This window comes from Panthera uncia, chromosome F2, assembly GCF_023721935.1.
Source record: "Panthera uncia isolate 11264 chromosome F2, Puncia_PCG_1.0, whole genome shotgun sequence".
Lineage (NCBI taxonomy): Eukaryota > Metazoa > Chordata > Mammalia > Carnivora > Felidae > Panthera > Panthera uncia.
This window is the reverse complement of record NC_064812.1, coordinates 30,697,805-30,715,251: the sequence shown is the minus strand read 5'-3', so window position 1 is coordinate 30,715,251 and position 17,447 is coordinate 30,697,805. Positions and strand designations below refer to the sequence as shown.

The 17,447-nt window shown below is 35.8% G+C and overlaps 1 protein-coding gene across 2 annotated transcripts in view; it reads right to left on the bottom strand.

Annotated features, from left to right (window-relative positions):
• The window catches only part of ANGPT1 (angiopoietin 1), a 246,772-nt gene that overhangs the window by 3,400 nt on the left and 225,925 nt on the right, over window positions 1-17,447 (bottom strand). For both annotated transcript variants that reach the window (XM_049633517.1, XM_049633518.1), the window contains exon 8: window positions 11,000-11,130. In XM_049633517.1, the coding sequence (XP_049489474.1) occupies window positions 11,000-11,130 (131 nt within the window). The remainder of the gene's footprint in view (window positions 1-10,999; window positions 11,131-17,447) is intronic.

Below are 17,447 nucleotides of genomic sequence, written 5' to 3'. Positions count from 1 at the left end.
CTATGATGCACAAATTGAATTTGAATTACTATGTTCTCCCTATATTTTACAGCTATATGGGAAGTGTTCATCAATAGTAGCCATACAGTGTCTATACAGCAGTATTTTTTTTTCTGTGATTGTTCAAGCTCTTTCAAAACTTATTAAAAAGAAAAACAACTTGATGAGCAACATGGAGATCCTATGCTTGTATAGTTCTCTGTAAGGGTAACTTAGTAATTTATTTTTTTAATGAATTAAGTTCTTAGATTTTTAGATAAAACATAGTACTTTTTCTCTGTCTCCTGAAGTAACATTACTGAAATCTTTAGGGAGAGATCTATGCCAGAGACATTCTGGCATATTTTTATTTGGATACAGCTGACCTCCCTTTGATTACAGAGTTATACCTAAGGGACTAATAGCTAAAGAAAGAGAAAGCTGTACAACTGATGTTTAACTGATGTTAACTTGTGTATAACACAAGCATCATTTTGCAGAAACTTTAGAAAAAGTTAAATGGAGAAAAGCTTGTTCTCATTTTTCAATTTTGGAAGATGAATACAGCAAGGTTGTGTTTATAAAGTCATACTAGAGACATAGCAAGCTGTATTAATCACAGCGCATATTAGAGAAGAATAAGGTATGTCTTGAATTTGGAAAGACTGTATTCAATGCTATTTTTCCAACTGTATGCAGACAACATAGATGTTAACGCAGTCAAAACATGAGAAACGAGAAAGTTCTTGTTTGGCAAGGAAGGAAGAACTGTAAAATTCCACATTTTTTTCTTAAGATTAATTCCTTTAAATTTTTTTGATAAATACAACTAGTAAAAATGTGTTATTTGTGTTACAAAAAGCATTCTAATATTAGGGAATGCATTTACCCTAAAGACTCTCAAAACACCAAATGAAACCCAACTTGATTGCTCCAGTGTTTCGACTTTCTCCTCCTTTTCTCTGACTTTCTTGATGCACTCTTCCATCATGTTAATGATCCTTTCATAGTGTTTCAAATATCCACCATGGTCTCTGAAGGAAAGGCAGCTACTCTATTATTAGGAACTTCTATGAATCATAGAATGATCCTTCAAGTTACATTAGGTACTCGAGGTAAAAGTATGTATTTTTGTTTGGTTTAGAGAAAGTCACAAGAGTTCTGGACAACTGTGGGAAGGCAGAAGTCTGTTTCCAACAGCAGCCTGGCAATAAAGGGCACAGGCTGAAGGGTAGATTCATTAGGAAATTTTGGATGAGTTTAGCAAAGACACAAGAAACAGTAGGGGCACATGAGAGAATCAGACAAATTGATCTTCTATATTTTTTCTGATGAGTAAAGGAGGGTAATGTTTGTGGTAAGGGGAATGGCATTTTGGATATCTTGAAAGAAGACCATATGGCTGGGTCATAGTTAACATGAGAAAATAGCAGCCTCAAGCTGAGAAGGTCAGAAGATCAAATCACAGTCTTTTATCCAATATCCTAAGGACAATGTAAAGGCATGGTCTATTTACAGGCCTACTTCATGTACTTAGCACCGTACCTAACAGTTTGCTTAACAAATGACTGGGGGAGTGACTATAAGCTTACTGACAGATTGGCTGTTTTTGACTATTTCTCCTTACAAATTTTCAGAGTCTGAAGTAGTTTAGTTTACTAAAAAGTTATATTTGATAGACACCACAATACATAACATCCACGCCTACTGTGTTCGTTCATTCATTCTTTATTTATTCCTTCAATATGTAATTATTGTGACTACTGTTAACACAATACTCAACAAGACAGAAGTGGTCCCTCCCTTCATGGAACTTACTTCTCATGTGAGGAACAGACAAAAAGCAAGCGAATAAGTAAAATACTTACGATACTTCATGATTTAAAAAAAGAGAAAGAAAAGAATCAAGGAGCTATGAAGGAGAATAAAAGGAGACCTACTTGACTTTTCACATTCACAGAACAAGCTGGTATTTAATGAGATCTGAAGGATGAGAGGGAGGCAGCCATGTGAAGATGTGGAAAGACTCTTTTAAGCTGAGTATAGCACATGCCAATGTTCTGAGGAAGAAAGAGAGCTTGACATGGTTAGAAACTAAAAGAACATCAGTGTAGCTTGTTCACTAGAACATAGTGAACACGGGGGAAACTCTCAGGAAATAAAGGTAAAGAAACAGGCAGTCTTGGTGGAAAGTTGAACAACGTTCATGGAAAACTTTAGAGTTTATCCAGTCTACTTGTCCATCATCAGATGAATAAGCAAAACATTCTCTCGAAATAGGAACCAATATTTAACCAAGGGAACCAGATCTATCAGGCTGAATGTTTAATCAAATATTATTGAGAACCTTCATTCTGTAACTATGGTCTGCCAAAGTCATCCTGAGCATATGTGGCAGAATGATGAAGGGGAAAAAAATGATTTTAAAATCAAGTCAACAAATATTAACCAACAGAAAGATATAGAGGTCAGGGTTGAATAAAACAGAAATCCTGTCTTCAAAGACTGCACAGTTTTGTTCATGGGAGAGACAATAAACTGCTTAACAATGAGGTGAGGGTTGTTAAACAGAGAAGAAGGAAATCTACGGATACAGAGGCAGAACGTCCTGTCAGTGGGTCCACAAAGTTGACTTATTTACCACCTGAGCTGTGTCCTGAGAATGAATGTGAATTCACTGAACAGAAAGAAATTCTGAACACAGTGTGTTACCCTGAGAGAGTAGGAGAGAGTGTCTGTCAGCAGCCTGGCTTGACTGGACTGCCAGTGGGTAAGGGGTTAGACAACAAAAGCTTAGCAAAATAAACAGGAGAGAGAACACAGAGGTTTTTATTTTATTTTCAGAAATTTTCTTGTGGGCAATGGAAAGCCTATAGTGTACCAGACAAGAAATTAGAAGACCCAGACTTTGATGCTGATGGCACCAGTTAATAACCAAGAGATCCTAAGCAGTAATAATAATGATATTTGCTATTTATAAAATAGTTAATATACATTAGGGACTATGCTATAGCATTTATATGCATTCTCTTATTTCATCCTTCAAACAACCTGAGTTGATGTGGCAAGTACTGTAATAAAGACACTGATGCCTAGCAGTAAGGAGATGGTTCCAAGGTCATGGTCACTTAGTTCCTCATTCATAAGATGTGGTTTATAATGTCTGGCCAACCATTTTCCCAGCATAGTCGTATGGCCCAAATAAGATGACACATTGACTATTCGGCCCTGTAAAATCCTAAATAAGTGCTTAGTGTAAGTTATGTGGAAAGGAAGATGGAAGGTTTAGGGTAGGAACGAACACAAAGGATTACATCTTGTGGGGCAGGCACCATAATGATTTAATAATAAAGACCAGGTCATCAGTGCCAACATATCTCCTTATTTGCTTGGTAGGGTCTCTTAGAGAAATATGCAATAATTTGGACCCAAATGAGTAAGTTGTGCAACGTTTGCATTGTAAAAACAATGGCATTTAAGTAACTAACATGATTTGAACAATTGTTTTCAGTGATTTCTTTTGACATCATGTTGAAACCAAAGACCTTAATGTATTTGACGCTTTATCTTAAGACCAGTGGGCCATGCACATAATGGACTATCGCAGAGCAGTTGATGATAATAAAGATGACGAATTAAGATGGCACGACACGAAAAGAAAGGGTGATTATTTCTCATGACAATTTTTGTTGCAGTGTCCTTTATAAGATATTCTGAACTACAAGGAAACAAAAATAGCTATTTGTGTGCAAGTAAGTATTCCATTTCCTCTGACACATGCAGTAAAACAACAAAGGAATTTCTACTTTCTACTTTTCTTTGAAAAAATTGAACATGGCCAGCTCTTTTAAACATAAATCCTGAAAAGACAAGGTTTTAAAGCATGATTATAGAAAACAGGCAAAAGTATAGTGGAGTCCTTGTTACTCATATGTATTCCTTGACATTCATAGATAATCCTGTGTGCTCATGGGTAACCAGGACCTATGTAAATTTGCATGGAATGAAGGTGTTCTTTGTGAACATATAGAGAGTACGCCTGGGTTTGCAGTTCCTCTCTGATAAGATACCAAGTAGCTGGATAATATTATATGTGCTTTACAATCTTGGGGAAATATTAACTCTGTGTGCCTAGCAATAACAAATGCGCCAATATGCTAAAGAAGTTAATCTAGGAAAGACACTTTAAACTTAAAAGAACGCAGTGATGCAAGCAAAGGACAGAAGAAACCAGCAGTGTCCATCTGCTGTTGGGACAACTGATAAAATGTCTCAAATGTTTTAAGATTGGCAACTGCTGGCTTGTATGTTGCCAAGCATTTTTCTTTATAACCTGTAACCTCATGTATATTTTAATAAGAAATCTGAGATGCATGTTTCTAATTCATTTACACTTAACTCATTAAAATTTAGCTTTGTCCTAACTATGCCTGGCTCTCCGGCCTTTAAAAATCATTCCAGTCTTTTATCTTTGAAGCAGAAAACTCACATTTTATCACCAATAAATAAAACGTTGCCCAGAAAGTAGGAATTTGATTCTAAACTTTGTACTCAGGAAGTCCAAATTTATTTGAAAATCAGGAAACCTAACTCTCAAATTCTTCTGATCCTAAACAAAATGTCTCTCAACACTTCCTTTCTAAGGTAAAAAGTACAACAAACTGTAAAGATATATCTGTTCTTATGGATTTCTTTCATTCATTTTCAATGCATACATTCTAGTCAGCAATGCACAACAGAACTTGCACAGAACATAAGAGTTCCTCTCTTGCTAACTAAGAATGAGGCTGCACAAAACTGATGGTGCCATTTTTCATTATGAAAATCACTTACTGAGTTCACGTGCACAAACTTGGCCTTATCCATAGGTAGCCTCAAGGAGTAGCACGCGGGAGGCAAAGGACCTTTCCTAGATGTCTGCGTTCTCTCTGTCACCTCATACTATATCCCTCTCAGGCCAAGGACTTGGCTTTTTTTCCCTTTCTCTTCTTTTTGTTCCAAAGATGAAAAGTTGTTGATCCTGGACAGTGATCTTGAATTCACTTAAAACCTTTAGGTATTCTCTTACTGTCTCTTCCCTCCCTTGCACTTCATTTCACTTTTAAGGTTTAAATGAGGAAATCCCTGCTAACGCGCTGCAAACAGTAAAATAGATACCTGTTGCCTTTGAATGCCACTCATTTTAAAAGAGGCCGGAGAAGGAGCAGATAAAGTGATGGCTTATCTGGAGGTTGTGTTCAAATCTTACCCTTAGTGCTGATTCTGTGACCTTTGGTAAATTATCTAATGTTTCTGTATCTCATTTCTTGCCAAAAGCATTACTGTGGTGCTGATTTAAAAGGGTTTTTAGAAGTGTCATGTAAGTTATTAAATATAAACCATTTAAGATAATGCAATAGTGCCTGTTCATATGAGTGCAGTAATATTTGCTATATTATTATGAGAGTAAAATAACACAAAAGTAAGCGTTTGATGATTTCTCATGCATTGTCAATTATTAACCTTCGGTGGCAGACTTGTACTATGGGACTATCAGTTCTGGTTCACTTTTTTTTTTTTTTTCCAAATTTACCATTTGAAAGACATTTTCTGATATTCTCTGCTTTTCTTTTCCCAATAAGCAAAAATTTCCTTCAGAAAATAGGAATATAAATTTGTACTTAGAAATGTTCATATTTACTTGGAAGACAGGAATCTAATAAATTTTTCCAGTTCTTGAGCTTAGTCTTCTGGGGTTTAGTTATTCTTAAAATTTAGTCCCAATTCTCATATCTTCTATTCATCAAATTGTTTCACGAGTGTGCCTGCAAATACATATGCATACTTCTGTATTTTAAACCTCAGTTCAAGCAACAGTCACATTCAGATTCACACTGATTTACTTTTATGCCTTCTCATTGGGATCATTTGTGACTTTGTAATGCCCTTTCAGAGCCTGTGATAAAGTATTCATTCACTCGACCGATATTTATTGAGCACATACTATGTGCCAGGCACTGTGCTAGGCACTCAGTATATAGTAGTAGACAGCACAGAGTCTCTGCAACACACATTTTGTGGAACATTTTGTGTACTGGATATGTACAAATGAGAAATTGCTTTGAAATAAAGTAATGCAATGTAGATTTCTGTGGTCAACCTTAAATTATCCATATGGATCTTTTCCCTCAACATTTTTGCCTTAAAACCTAGGGAATGCCAGTTATCTGGCAATGCTTAGCACATCCTTCCTGGATTATTAAAAACTCTAAGATGATTATATTTTCCCAAAGATCTTGTCACTTAGCGTCATTTGCCAGTTGGAGAAGCTGCTAATTTCTTTCATTTTCTTTGTCCTCAAGATTATATAGCAGGCAATATCAACTCTTTCTGCAAGCATTTATCAATTCTGCTGTTAGCATCTGGGAAGTTGTAGGGTGTACTAAGAAATTTATGTGTATGGCTTTATCCTGTCTTTTAAGGGCTGAACTGAGAAATATCCTTTGTTAGCTTTAGCAAAGTCTTGTCTGTCGTCTGACATAGTTTATGCGTGGGAAAAGAGATCAGAGTTTCTACCACAACAGATTCTTTCTGTAGAAGGTTAGGTCACATTTTTACATAGTTTTTATATTATACACTAAATGTGGAAACTGTGTTGAAAGAAAAGTAAGGTAAGGAACAGAATGTAAAACAATACCATGTTTTGTTTTGTCAGCAACCTTTAGTAACTGTAGTTTCTAATAGTCTTTTAGAAAGACTATTTGAAGAATGCTAATTTAGTACTAAAGACCCCGTTTTCTTGAAATGTAATATTCGCTTTGAATGTGACAATCTAAGTTGTTCCTTTTCAGAATTTTGGAGTCAGAAGATTTTTACATATTTGTTTTTATATACAATAAATCCCTATAAAACAAAAGCATGCATTGAATGAGATTACATTTTCATTTTCTTAATGTTAAATAGTAGATAAAACTGTTAAGTTTAAAAGAAACTGATTCCTTTCTTTGGGCTCAGGAAGGCAAAAAACGAACTGTCCTACAGGACTGAAAATATTGCCTACAATCATCTCTTAACTTGGTCCCTCCCAATACTGAAGTATATGGATTTTTCACAATATCCTACATATAGGAGGAAACCTAAGGAGAAAACTTACAAATTTTCCTAAGGTCAGTTGCATCATAGAACAAAGACATTTCTGGCTTATAAATCTGGGCTGATAAATCACCTTTATTTAACTATTAATTAAAAGGGCAGTTGCACAGAAGCAACTGTATGGGGCAATTTTGACCTTGAAATATATATTCTGGTCCCAGAAGAAATCTGTAACAAAACATGAAAAATTTTCAACATTTACATTGGATGGAAAAATTGCTGGCTTTCTGGTAAGGTAGAAACAAGTACATATACTTCTGGGAAAGGAGGTATAAAGCACTGTGGTATCTATTTCTATTGATGTAAATGTACTTTCTCAGCCCATTACACCTCCTTTCCACTCTACGCTATACTACGAATCACAACCCATGCACTGAAAAATAATATCACATGGTTTTCCTTACATTAGCCACAGTGAGTACATGGAATAATAGAATCACAGAACCAGAAGAAAGTAGAGACTTTCTTGTCTAGACCCTCAACTGCAGGAACATGCATAAGTAAGCTCTTTTAGATAAAATAGCTTTATATTCTCTTCTTGAAGATGTCCACCACTAGAAATGAACAATCCTCCTTGGCAGCATTTGATCCCTGGACACTCCATCTAAAGTTACTTCCCCTTTCTCCAACAACTCCATCACGTTATATTTTGCCTTCGAAACTGGTTATGGTTTGAAATTGTTATTTATTGCTTACTCTTTTGTTGATGGTCTCCCTCAATAGATGCAAGTTCTATTCTGTCTTGCTCATTTCTCTAAGAGTAGTTGATCTGTAATAGTTACTTGTTAAAAATATGTTAAATTGATAGAAGAAAGTTAAGAAGTTAGGATATTGGGAAAGAATAAAGAAAGATCAAAATGTTCTACTTTATGCCTAACTGAAATACCTTCTGCTTTCAATTAAGCTCATCTCTTGTTGTCCAATCTCTGTCATATAAAGGTGGCAACGATACCACATTCGCCAACCCAAATCCCTGCATGTATTTGCACAAAACTATTTAGGACAGTTAGTGGGCGATAAATCTTACTCTACCCTTAATTTCTTTCAGAAGAAACAAAGGAAAAATTTTGTAAATAAACAAGATGAAATAAAACTTTAATTGATGGTGACAGAAAACTATGAATTATTAGCTTCAAAGACTATAAAATCTTATTGCTTAAAGGAAACTATTTAAAATAGGCAGCAAGTTCAAATACAAATTAAAAAAGAAAGGAAAAACCATTAGATGAAGAAAATGGTTCTAAGGGAAACTATGACAGAATAAATACTGGTAGTGGGGAGTAGCTAAGTAGGACCTAACGTTCCAGGCAATACTCAAGTTACCTGGACTGTCATTGACATTCATCCTTATGCTCTCCAGTTCTTAGCCATCGAAATTCCACATTTTAGCTTTGCAGAGTGAATAGGTTTGCAAGGCCTGGATTCTTTCAAAAGGATATTTGATAGGGTAATGGCGTTTATTACAAAAACACATTTAGTTAGACCATTCCAGCCCAAGCAATAAGTGGAAATTTTCTCTCCCCAACATATGTGTTTATTGGTGAGTAAGAAGCAGGTCCAGGAATGATTATGGATGAAAGAACATGACAAAGTTCAATCATTTGAAGCAGAAATAAAATCATAAATCTGAGCAATGAAATTTTCTCACCAACAACCAAGAGGTGCATTTTCCTCTTTGCTTAGCTCTATATTTCTCATTATTATGACAGAAATATGAACATATTGGAATGCTCTTCTAAGGCAACATTTGAAATATTTTACTGTTGTTCTTTCAGGCATTGCATTTATTTGGTAAGAAAAGCTATCTGTAAAAATAGACATGGAGAAAATGAAGCACATTTCAATATTAAAATGAACAGCAAACTAGACAATCAAAGTCCTTTTGTCTCTGTATAAAGTTGTTGACAATTCCATTTATGGGATCAGGGAAGTAATGAAAAAATTTTTTTCTTTCAGGAAAACAGTTTAAAACCTAACCTGTGGGTACCAATCTAAATTTTAACAACTGTTTTGGGGAGGAGGTCATAAAGTTACATATAGAGGACTTTTACCTATTTGATGAGGTTGCAAATGATGCCAGAATAGCATTTTAAAGTTTAAGGAGGAGGATATGATAGAAGAAGAATCATAACAGGTTGGTTTTGATAATACTAGAGTTGGTCCCATGTTGAAATGATGTTAATGTAAGTGTGGTGGAGGGGGGTCAATGGGATGTGATTTGGTGGTGGTAATAATGGAGGACGTGGGGATGGGAGGAAGGTGGAAAGATTTCTGTAAAACCACCCTTCCCTATTCTTCCATGCTCTGTTAACTGATGACAAAGTGTCAACCTAATGATCCATTTCACTGGCTTCAAAATTTGAACATGATTTCAAGGGTTACAAAATGTTCATTTATTCATGTGCCATATTTTTAATTGAGTTCCTTTGTGCCACATTTACTGTGCTGGGTGTTAAATATAAAATGGTAAGCATTAACTTGCTTTTATTTTCCTTATGTACAAAGTAGAGATAGAGTTTGTCTCCCTGCTTATCTCACACAGCTGGTTTGGCATTCAACTAAGGGAGTACAACCTATGCAATAACATATACTAATATATAATAATGGATTTCGAGGGTTTTTTTTTTCCTTACTGTCAATGAAAACATGGTTTGTTGTAGATTAACACAGAAGGAGAACCAGGAAAGCTGAGGGTTGGAGTGACTGCTATTCCATTCAGAGAGAGAAAGAACACAAAAACTGTGAGAAGAGAAGCACAGGAAAAAAGTTTTCCTTTACAGTTTTGCTGGGTGCCAACTCCTTCCTTGCCAGAACCTATAGCTTGACTTGAGCTAACTTGCTTGCCATTGGGTTTCAGCCACATGTTTCTCAAACTTCAGCCAGTCATGCATCAACTTCACAGATTTTTGCCATCATCCATTTATAATTTTTATTAATATTTAATTTTTTCTTTAAATCAATAATTTGTTATAGATCAAATATTGTGAATACTTTAAAAATGCAAAGATTATATAATTCTTTTAAAGAAGAAAACAGTACCACTTGCTACAATAAAAGGGAGATATAAAACCCAATACAATTAAAACAAGATCACTTTATTCACTTCTAGGTAGGTTCCATTGTCTAACCAAGGCCCTGAGCCTGAGGCCTAAGGGTTTTCTCCTTCTTTGCTCTAAAGATTATTGAATGATTATCGAGTAAGTGTTCAAGAAGTATTATAGATACACTAGCACCAAACTGAGAATTTCTCTTTTGACACAATCAGAAGGCTCAAAGACAATGAGAAGGTTAAAAAAGGATTTATCTTTCTTACTTGGTGATATAGTACTATTTAATGGTATCTCTTATACCAGCTCAAATGTCTTGCAGAAGTCAATACCATACATTGAAAAGCCCTAGTGTTGCTGGTCTGAATTTTATAACTTTAGATCTCAGTACACTTCTTTATTCTTCTTATTCCATTTCAATAGAATGGCCAATGAACTGTACTACATAGTTGCAAAATACTTTGTAAGAAGGTGGTTTTTTTTGTTTTTTGTTGGCTTTCCCCTGTATGCTGAATCCCCAAATTGTTATCCATTCCACTATGGGTATCATTATGATTATTTAGAAGGTAGAATAACTGGCACTTTAAGAAGCTAAAGAATTTTTTCAGAACCAAGCTTAGCATGCCCCCTTTACAGACAATGGGGGAGGAGGCAAACTTATAAATATGCTAGAAATGTCTTGCACGAGAACACATGGTAAATTAGTGGGCAGAACAAAATGATCTCTAGGGACTTGCTCTTAAGTTTCCTGACCAGAAGATCACAGTCCTTTCTCATAGATAAGAAACTTCAAGCCTCAAACCAATGAAACATAACTTAGAGAATGGCCCCATAGGACTTACCTCCTGTTAGCATGAGGGCACATTTGCACATACAGTTGTCATTATCTGCATCTTTAGTGCTGAAATCAGCACCATGTAAGATCAGGCTGCTCTGTTTTCCTGCTGTCCCAGTGTGACCCTTTAAATACAACCTGAAGTTAAGAAAAGGAAAAAGATAAGCTATTCAACAGAATTACAGAACCCATAAGACCAGTTTGTTGAATGTTTGCCTTTTTCATTATTTCCTCCCTTCTTTGCACTCAGCCCTTTTAACAAACTACTGCAAGACCCAATCTAGGAGAAAGAGAAAAAGAAAGAAAGAAAGAAAGAAAGAAAGAAAGAAAGAAAGAAAAGAAAGAAAGAAAGAAAAGGGAGGAGAAAGGGGAAGGAGAGAGAAAAAAAGAAAGAAAAAGAAAAAGAAAGAATAAAGAGAAAGAAAGGAAGAAAGAAAGAAAGAGGAGGGGGGAGAAAGGGGAAGGAGAAAGAAAGAAAGAAAGAAAGAAAGAAAGAAAAGAAAGAAAAAAAAAGAAAGAAAGAAAAGGAAGACTCCAAATGACAGCAAAATTCTCTATGGCTTGTGTGTTTGGTGTTTTTTCACAATGCATACTCAAACTCATATGGTTCTGATAGTGCAGGATCCACAAAAGGAAAATGGGTTGATTTTACTACAAGTATTAATCTCCAAAGAAAAAAATGCCTTGTAGAGTGCCATTACAGCATACAACTATGTTAATGTTAAACAGTGATGATGTGTACACATTATTCTTAACAGCAATACTAATAATAATTGTCATTGATTGAGGACTTGCTCTGTGCCAAACAATCTGCTAAATGCTTTCCATTTATTCTTTAATTTACTTTTATATTAAATCTGTGATCTAAGCATCAATATACCAATTTTGCATTCCAAGATTTAGAGAAGATAAATAAGCTGGAATCTGGCTATGTTTGACTTTAAAATCCAAGTTCTTAATCATTATACATTCCCTGAAGAAATGTTTGTTGAGCACATATTACATACCAGGAATTTTTCTAAGCACTTAAGATATACCAAAGGGCCATGCCATTAAGGGGCTTATATTCTAGGAGTATCCCTAAAATTAAGTTCAAAATGCCAACTGTTTAACCTCAAATATGGAATTCTTCAAAGAACCTAACCTACCTTACTCTCTAGAAACATTTCTTATATAAAATTTAAATTAACGTACATCCAAGGCTCTGCAACAGTTGTACATATAAAAAATCATCTGGTTATTTGTGAAAAAGGCCTTTTCACTAGGACTGGGAATTTATGTTCTCAATTAGTATCTGATATTACTCTTTGCAGACTGAAGAATACTAGTCTATAATTCAAAAACTAGTGGATAAATCACATTTGATGCCTAATGTAATTAGTTCTCTGATGTCTGGTCATTTCCTACTGACCCTATATATATTGTTTTATATTCATCTGGGCAATTGGAACAAATGCACACTTGCTCAGGTCCTTCAGTGGTTCCTTGGGGCTCAGAATAGCTACACTCAGGTTGTCAGGTTGTCAATTTGATATACAAGGTCTTCTCTAGTAGACCCTCTACCTTCTTTCCAACTCTACCTAACATGGTTCCTCAGTTCTCATTCATCAAAATCATCTAGGAATATTCTTTTAATATCCATGTGTATTACCACTTCTGTACCTGAGTCTTATTTATAAATCTTATCCACTCACAATATAGTTAATATCTCTGTATGAGGGTGACACTACTGGGACTTAGGCCAGCTCTGAACAAATGTTACATTATTATTAAACACAAATAATATGAGGGGCACCTGGGTGGCTTAGTCAGTTAAGTATCTGACTCTTGATTTTGGCTCAGGTCATGCTCTCATGGTTTGTGAAATCGATCCCACATCAGGCTCCCTGCTGACAGCACAGAACCGGTTTGGGATTCTCTCTCTCCTTCTTTCTCTCTGCCCTTCCCCCACTCACGTTTTCTCTCTCTCTCAAAATAAATATTTAAAAAAATAATACAGATCAATTAATATTTGGATTTTCATTCTTTGATACCTATATTTGACTTGGGTTTGCACCTAAGTATATGTAAAGGTCCCCTTATTATTTTGCAAGGTTGATATTAATTTTAGAAAATAACAGTAATGTTATATGGTTGTGTGAAAACATTTTACAGATATTCTGCAGAGATCTTTGAGTCAGAGCAAAATATACAATTAAGCCCTACTCAAATTTTGTTGTTTTCAATGATTAATAGAACCTATAGTTAATAGTAGGTTGGGGGAAGCTTCTAAAGGTAAATTCTCATATATAAGCCTGTATTTTAAAACTCTGAAGGGCCAGCTAAAAATCACTGGTGACAAAAATTGTAGATTTTTTTTTGTTTTATTTATTTTTGAGTAGAGAGAGAGGGAGACAGAGTGTAAGCAGGGGAGGGGCAGAGAGAGAGGGAGGCACAGAATCTGAAGCAGGCTCCAGGCTCTGAGCTGTCAGCACAGAGCCCAACACGGGGCTTGAACTGACGAACCATGAGATCCCAACCCGACCTACTGAGCCACCCAGGCACCCCAAGAATTGTAGAATTTTTTAAATGTGGATTTACATTTCAGGTTGTAGACAGCCCACTTGGAGGCGGGTTTCATCAGGGGAAAGTAAGGTTGAGAGGTCACCAGTTGGAGCCTGGGACAAGTTACCTGTGTGAATTCACAACCTTCCAGATTTGATCACTTTCTCAGCCTTTCAGAGACAGCCACGCATTCTCCAAGCTAAGAGAGACTCTTGTTAGTTCGCCACTTACACTCAAAATGGGAACATTGTGGAATCCAGGCTCTCGTTTTTCTTAGAGTTTCACACAGAAAGCCAAATTATAATTGGAAAGTTGCTTATTTAGTGAACACAGAATCAGTTTGGGGAAGAAGATGAATGATTCCAAAATTATGTGGCTGCAACTGCAGGCCTAAAATCTCCTGCTCCACTGGAACTGGGTGAGTTTTGCCCACAGGTGCTCTTGGATGAGCCATGCTAAATTCCAACTCTAATTCTTGGCTTCTCTATGATTACTGATGACTTTCCTTCTTTTTTCAAAAGGTAAGTCAATACCAGTATCCTGTTAGTAGCTCTAAGCTCACCAATGGGGCTAGAGATTCCAGAACATGATAATTTTCTACACTATCATTTGCAGGTAACTTAAGCACCAATGTTCTATTGATATTAAGTAAGTGACTGCTATGTGCTGGATATAGTTTATACTTTTATCCTTTCACAAGAGGGTTGCAGTTTAAGCCTCATAGTTTACAATGGTTTCTTTGTGTTACCATGGCAATAGGAATGCCCAATTATAAATTTAGGAAGTAGAGAAAAGCAAAAAGAAGAAAACAGAAAGTAACACAAATCTCATCTCTGAATATAACTACTCTTGACATTATGGTTTATGTGCATTTAGTCTTTTCCTTGTTTTCCCCTTCCAAATTGAAAATATTTATTTTAAAATATATATGTAATATCTAATCATATTCTTATAAAAATTTTGAACAATGCACATAAAGTTGTTGCCCACAGGCCTGCCTCAACTACCTGTCTAGAAGTAATCACTTACATTAGTTTTGCACCTTTCAAAATAGTTTCTTTTCATGTATAAATACAAACTGTATTCTACATATTTCTTTATACCATGCTTTCCACACATAATTTTATAACCATTTTTTCATGCTATTACATATCCTTCTCCACCTTCATTTGGAGCTATTGTATGACTATACCATCAGTTGTTACAAGTTTAAGGACGCCTTCATATATCTCTAAATATGTATGCAAGCATATAAAGGGTAGAATAAACATCAACGATGTCTTTTCCTGACCTTTGCCTCTACAAACTATATTATTGCTATATGTTAGAGTCTGTAAGTAAAAAGAAACATTTTTGCAGATCCTTTAATCATCAAAAGGTCAGTCTTCTAGTCCTGGCAGTTCTTCTGTATTAGAAAAGTTTTACAACTGGTCTCACTGCCTTGAATCTTGCTCCTTCCCCTTTGCCCTAAAATCCATGCTCTGTAAGGCTCATTCAAAAACCTGCATCTCATTATTCTTCTACTCTGGTTAAAATCCCTCAGTTGTTCTCCCAACACATGAAAGATAATGTCCATATGCCTTATTGTGGTTTACAAAGACTTGGAAGATCTTGCCATCCTCTATTTTTTCCCATGCCACCTAACTCCATACATATCATCACTTATTTCCTGACCATTTCCTGACCAGCCTTATCAATTACTTTACCCCTCAAATCAACATATTCTCATTTCTGTGCACATTTCCATGTGTTGCCCACATTCCTAGAAGGTCCATTGTGCAGTATATGCATACATTAAATCACTGTGTTATACACCTGAACCTAATATGATGTTATATGTCAATTATATCTCAATGAAAAATAAATAAAAGTGAAAAGATCAACGTTTAGAGGATTTTCACTGTACAAGACTGAGTTAAACCTGCAATTTATATATAGTAGTATTCACTATGTCTGAGTCTATATCCTTAGCATGTCACAGGGGAATGTTCTAGGGAAGAGGCACCATGGAGAGTCATTTTCTTGCACTGAGAAACAGGGATGGTGTTTCATAAAAATATGTTTCTCACCACTATTTTAAGAAATTTACAAACGAAGACAACTATGCTTCTGTGGAATCCCACAAGGATTCTGGGAGCAACTGTGTAGTCAAGGGTAGGTCATCTGAACAGTTAAGGGGCTCAATCTTAGCAGCTATTTAGCTAGTACAGAACAGCAATTATTGACCCAAAGCCAACACTCCTAGCTAGTTATTTGATACAGGCAAACTAAGAGCTGGCCATTCACCAACACCAAGTATTTTTTTCTAATTAGATAAGGAAACTTATTTAAATTGAGGTTCAAACAGAATATTTAGGTGGTTCTTTTACACAGCGGTTCTGTCTAATTTCTGAAGTCTTTATGTATAGTTAACTAACCATGGCTTTCTCTTCTATGTTAATGATACTTCACTTACAAAAGAGAAGTCAATATACAGAAGGGCCAAAGTTGGCCTTGCATATGAATGTAGTGAAAGGAAAATTGAAGTGTGAGTCATTATAAAGAATACTCCCCCAAAATAACACCATGGGAATCCTGGACATTTATTTCTTATGTTCAGCCAGTGTAGATGTGGTTTTCATGAAGGATGATGTGTTAGGAGATAAAAACCAAACATTATTCCAGAGTAAAGTATTTGGCTTAGGGACAGAAATATGGAAGATGAAAAAAAAAACACTAAAAAACCCCCCAAAACCCAAAATGAAAATAAACAAAACACCTAAAATAACACAAAAACTCCAAAGGACATGATTAGATATGATTAAAACGGTAGCCACTGAGTAAAATGATGGTATTCATCCTTTTAAACCCATTTTTCCTAATTAATGAGGATAAAACCCCCACATTTCTTAGCATGATTTGGTCAGTGGTTGTACAGAATGTCAGCATTATGATTGTTTTCAATTAGCGTCTTTTTTAATGTTTATTTATTTTGAGAGGGAGACAGGGAGAGATAGATTGAATGTGCATGACTGTGGAGGGGCAGAGCGAGAGGAGAGAGAGAATCAGAGAGAATCCCAAGCAGACACAGGGATTGATCTCACCACCTTGAGATCACAACCTGAGCCAAAACCAAGAGTCGGATGCTTAACCAGCTGAGCCACCCAGGCGGCCCTCAATAAGCATCTGAAGGAAAAATGAAACAGACAGGTGCATGTTGAAATTAGTCACTACTCCCTAGTCATCTGAGATGGTTCTCTAGTCATCCTCAATGAACACATAGTTATCCCTTTTCTTTCACTTATAGAAATTTAAATAACCAGAAAGGCTAAATTGTATTTCTTAATAAATGTAGGACAATAGCAAGTTCTATTATTGAATAAAAGACTTCAAAATAGTTATGGATCATACAAATGATTCTATAACTTTCTTTTCTTTAAAATAGGCAGCCCAATGTCATGAAGTTGGTTTCTCACTAATTTTATCTACTTAAGAGACTCCTAGGCTTCTTCCATTTTTACATCTTTACGGTATTCAGGAAGTCAAGAGGCTCTTTCATTACCCAAGGCAGTGGGAGTTGTATGTATGACAAATTGAAGTTTGGCCTTGGCTCTTTAAAACAGTAGAAAGACTCTCAGATATCTGAACTCTAAGGTCTTTCGAACTGACAAGCTGAGCAGATCTCATGCAGCAGATTTCTCTTCTGCTCTGAGCTCTTGCCCTGCCACCATATGGAACTAGTTTGTCTTCCTCACAATCACTTGAAGAAAATGCAAAATGACCTCCATGGTTTTCTTTCAAAGCCTGGTAACAATGACTCAATCTGAGTTTTCCAACATTGCTCTCTCCCAGTTCCTCCTGCTCCAGGGCTGTCTCGGCTCTAACTTCCCTCCTGTCCTTACCGAAAGAGCTGGGCACCATTAGCAAAGAGA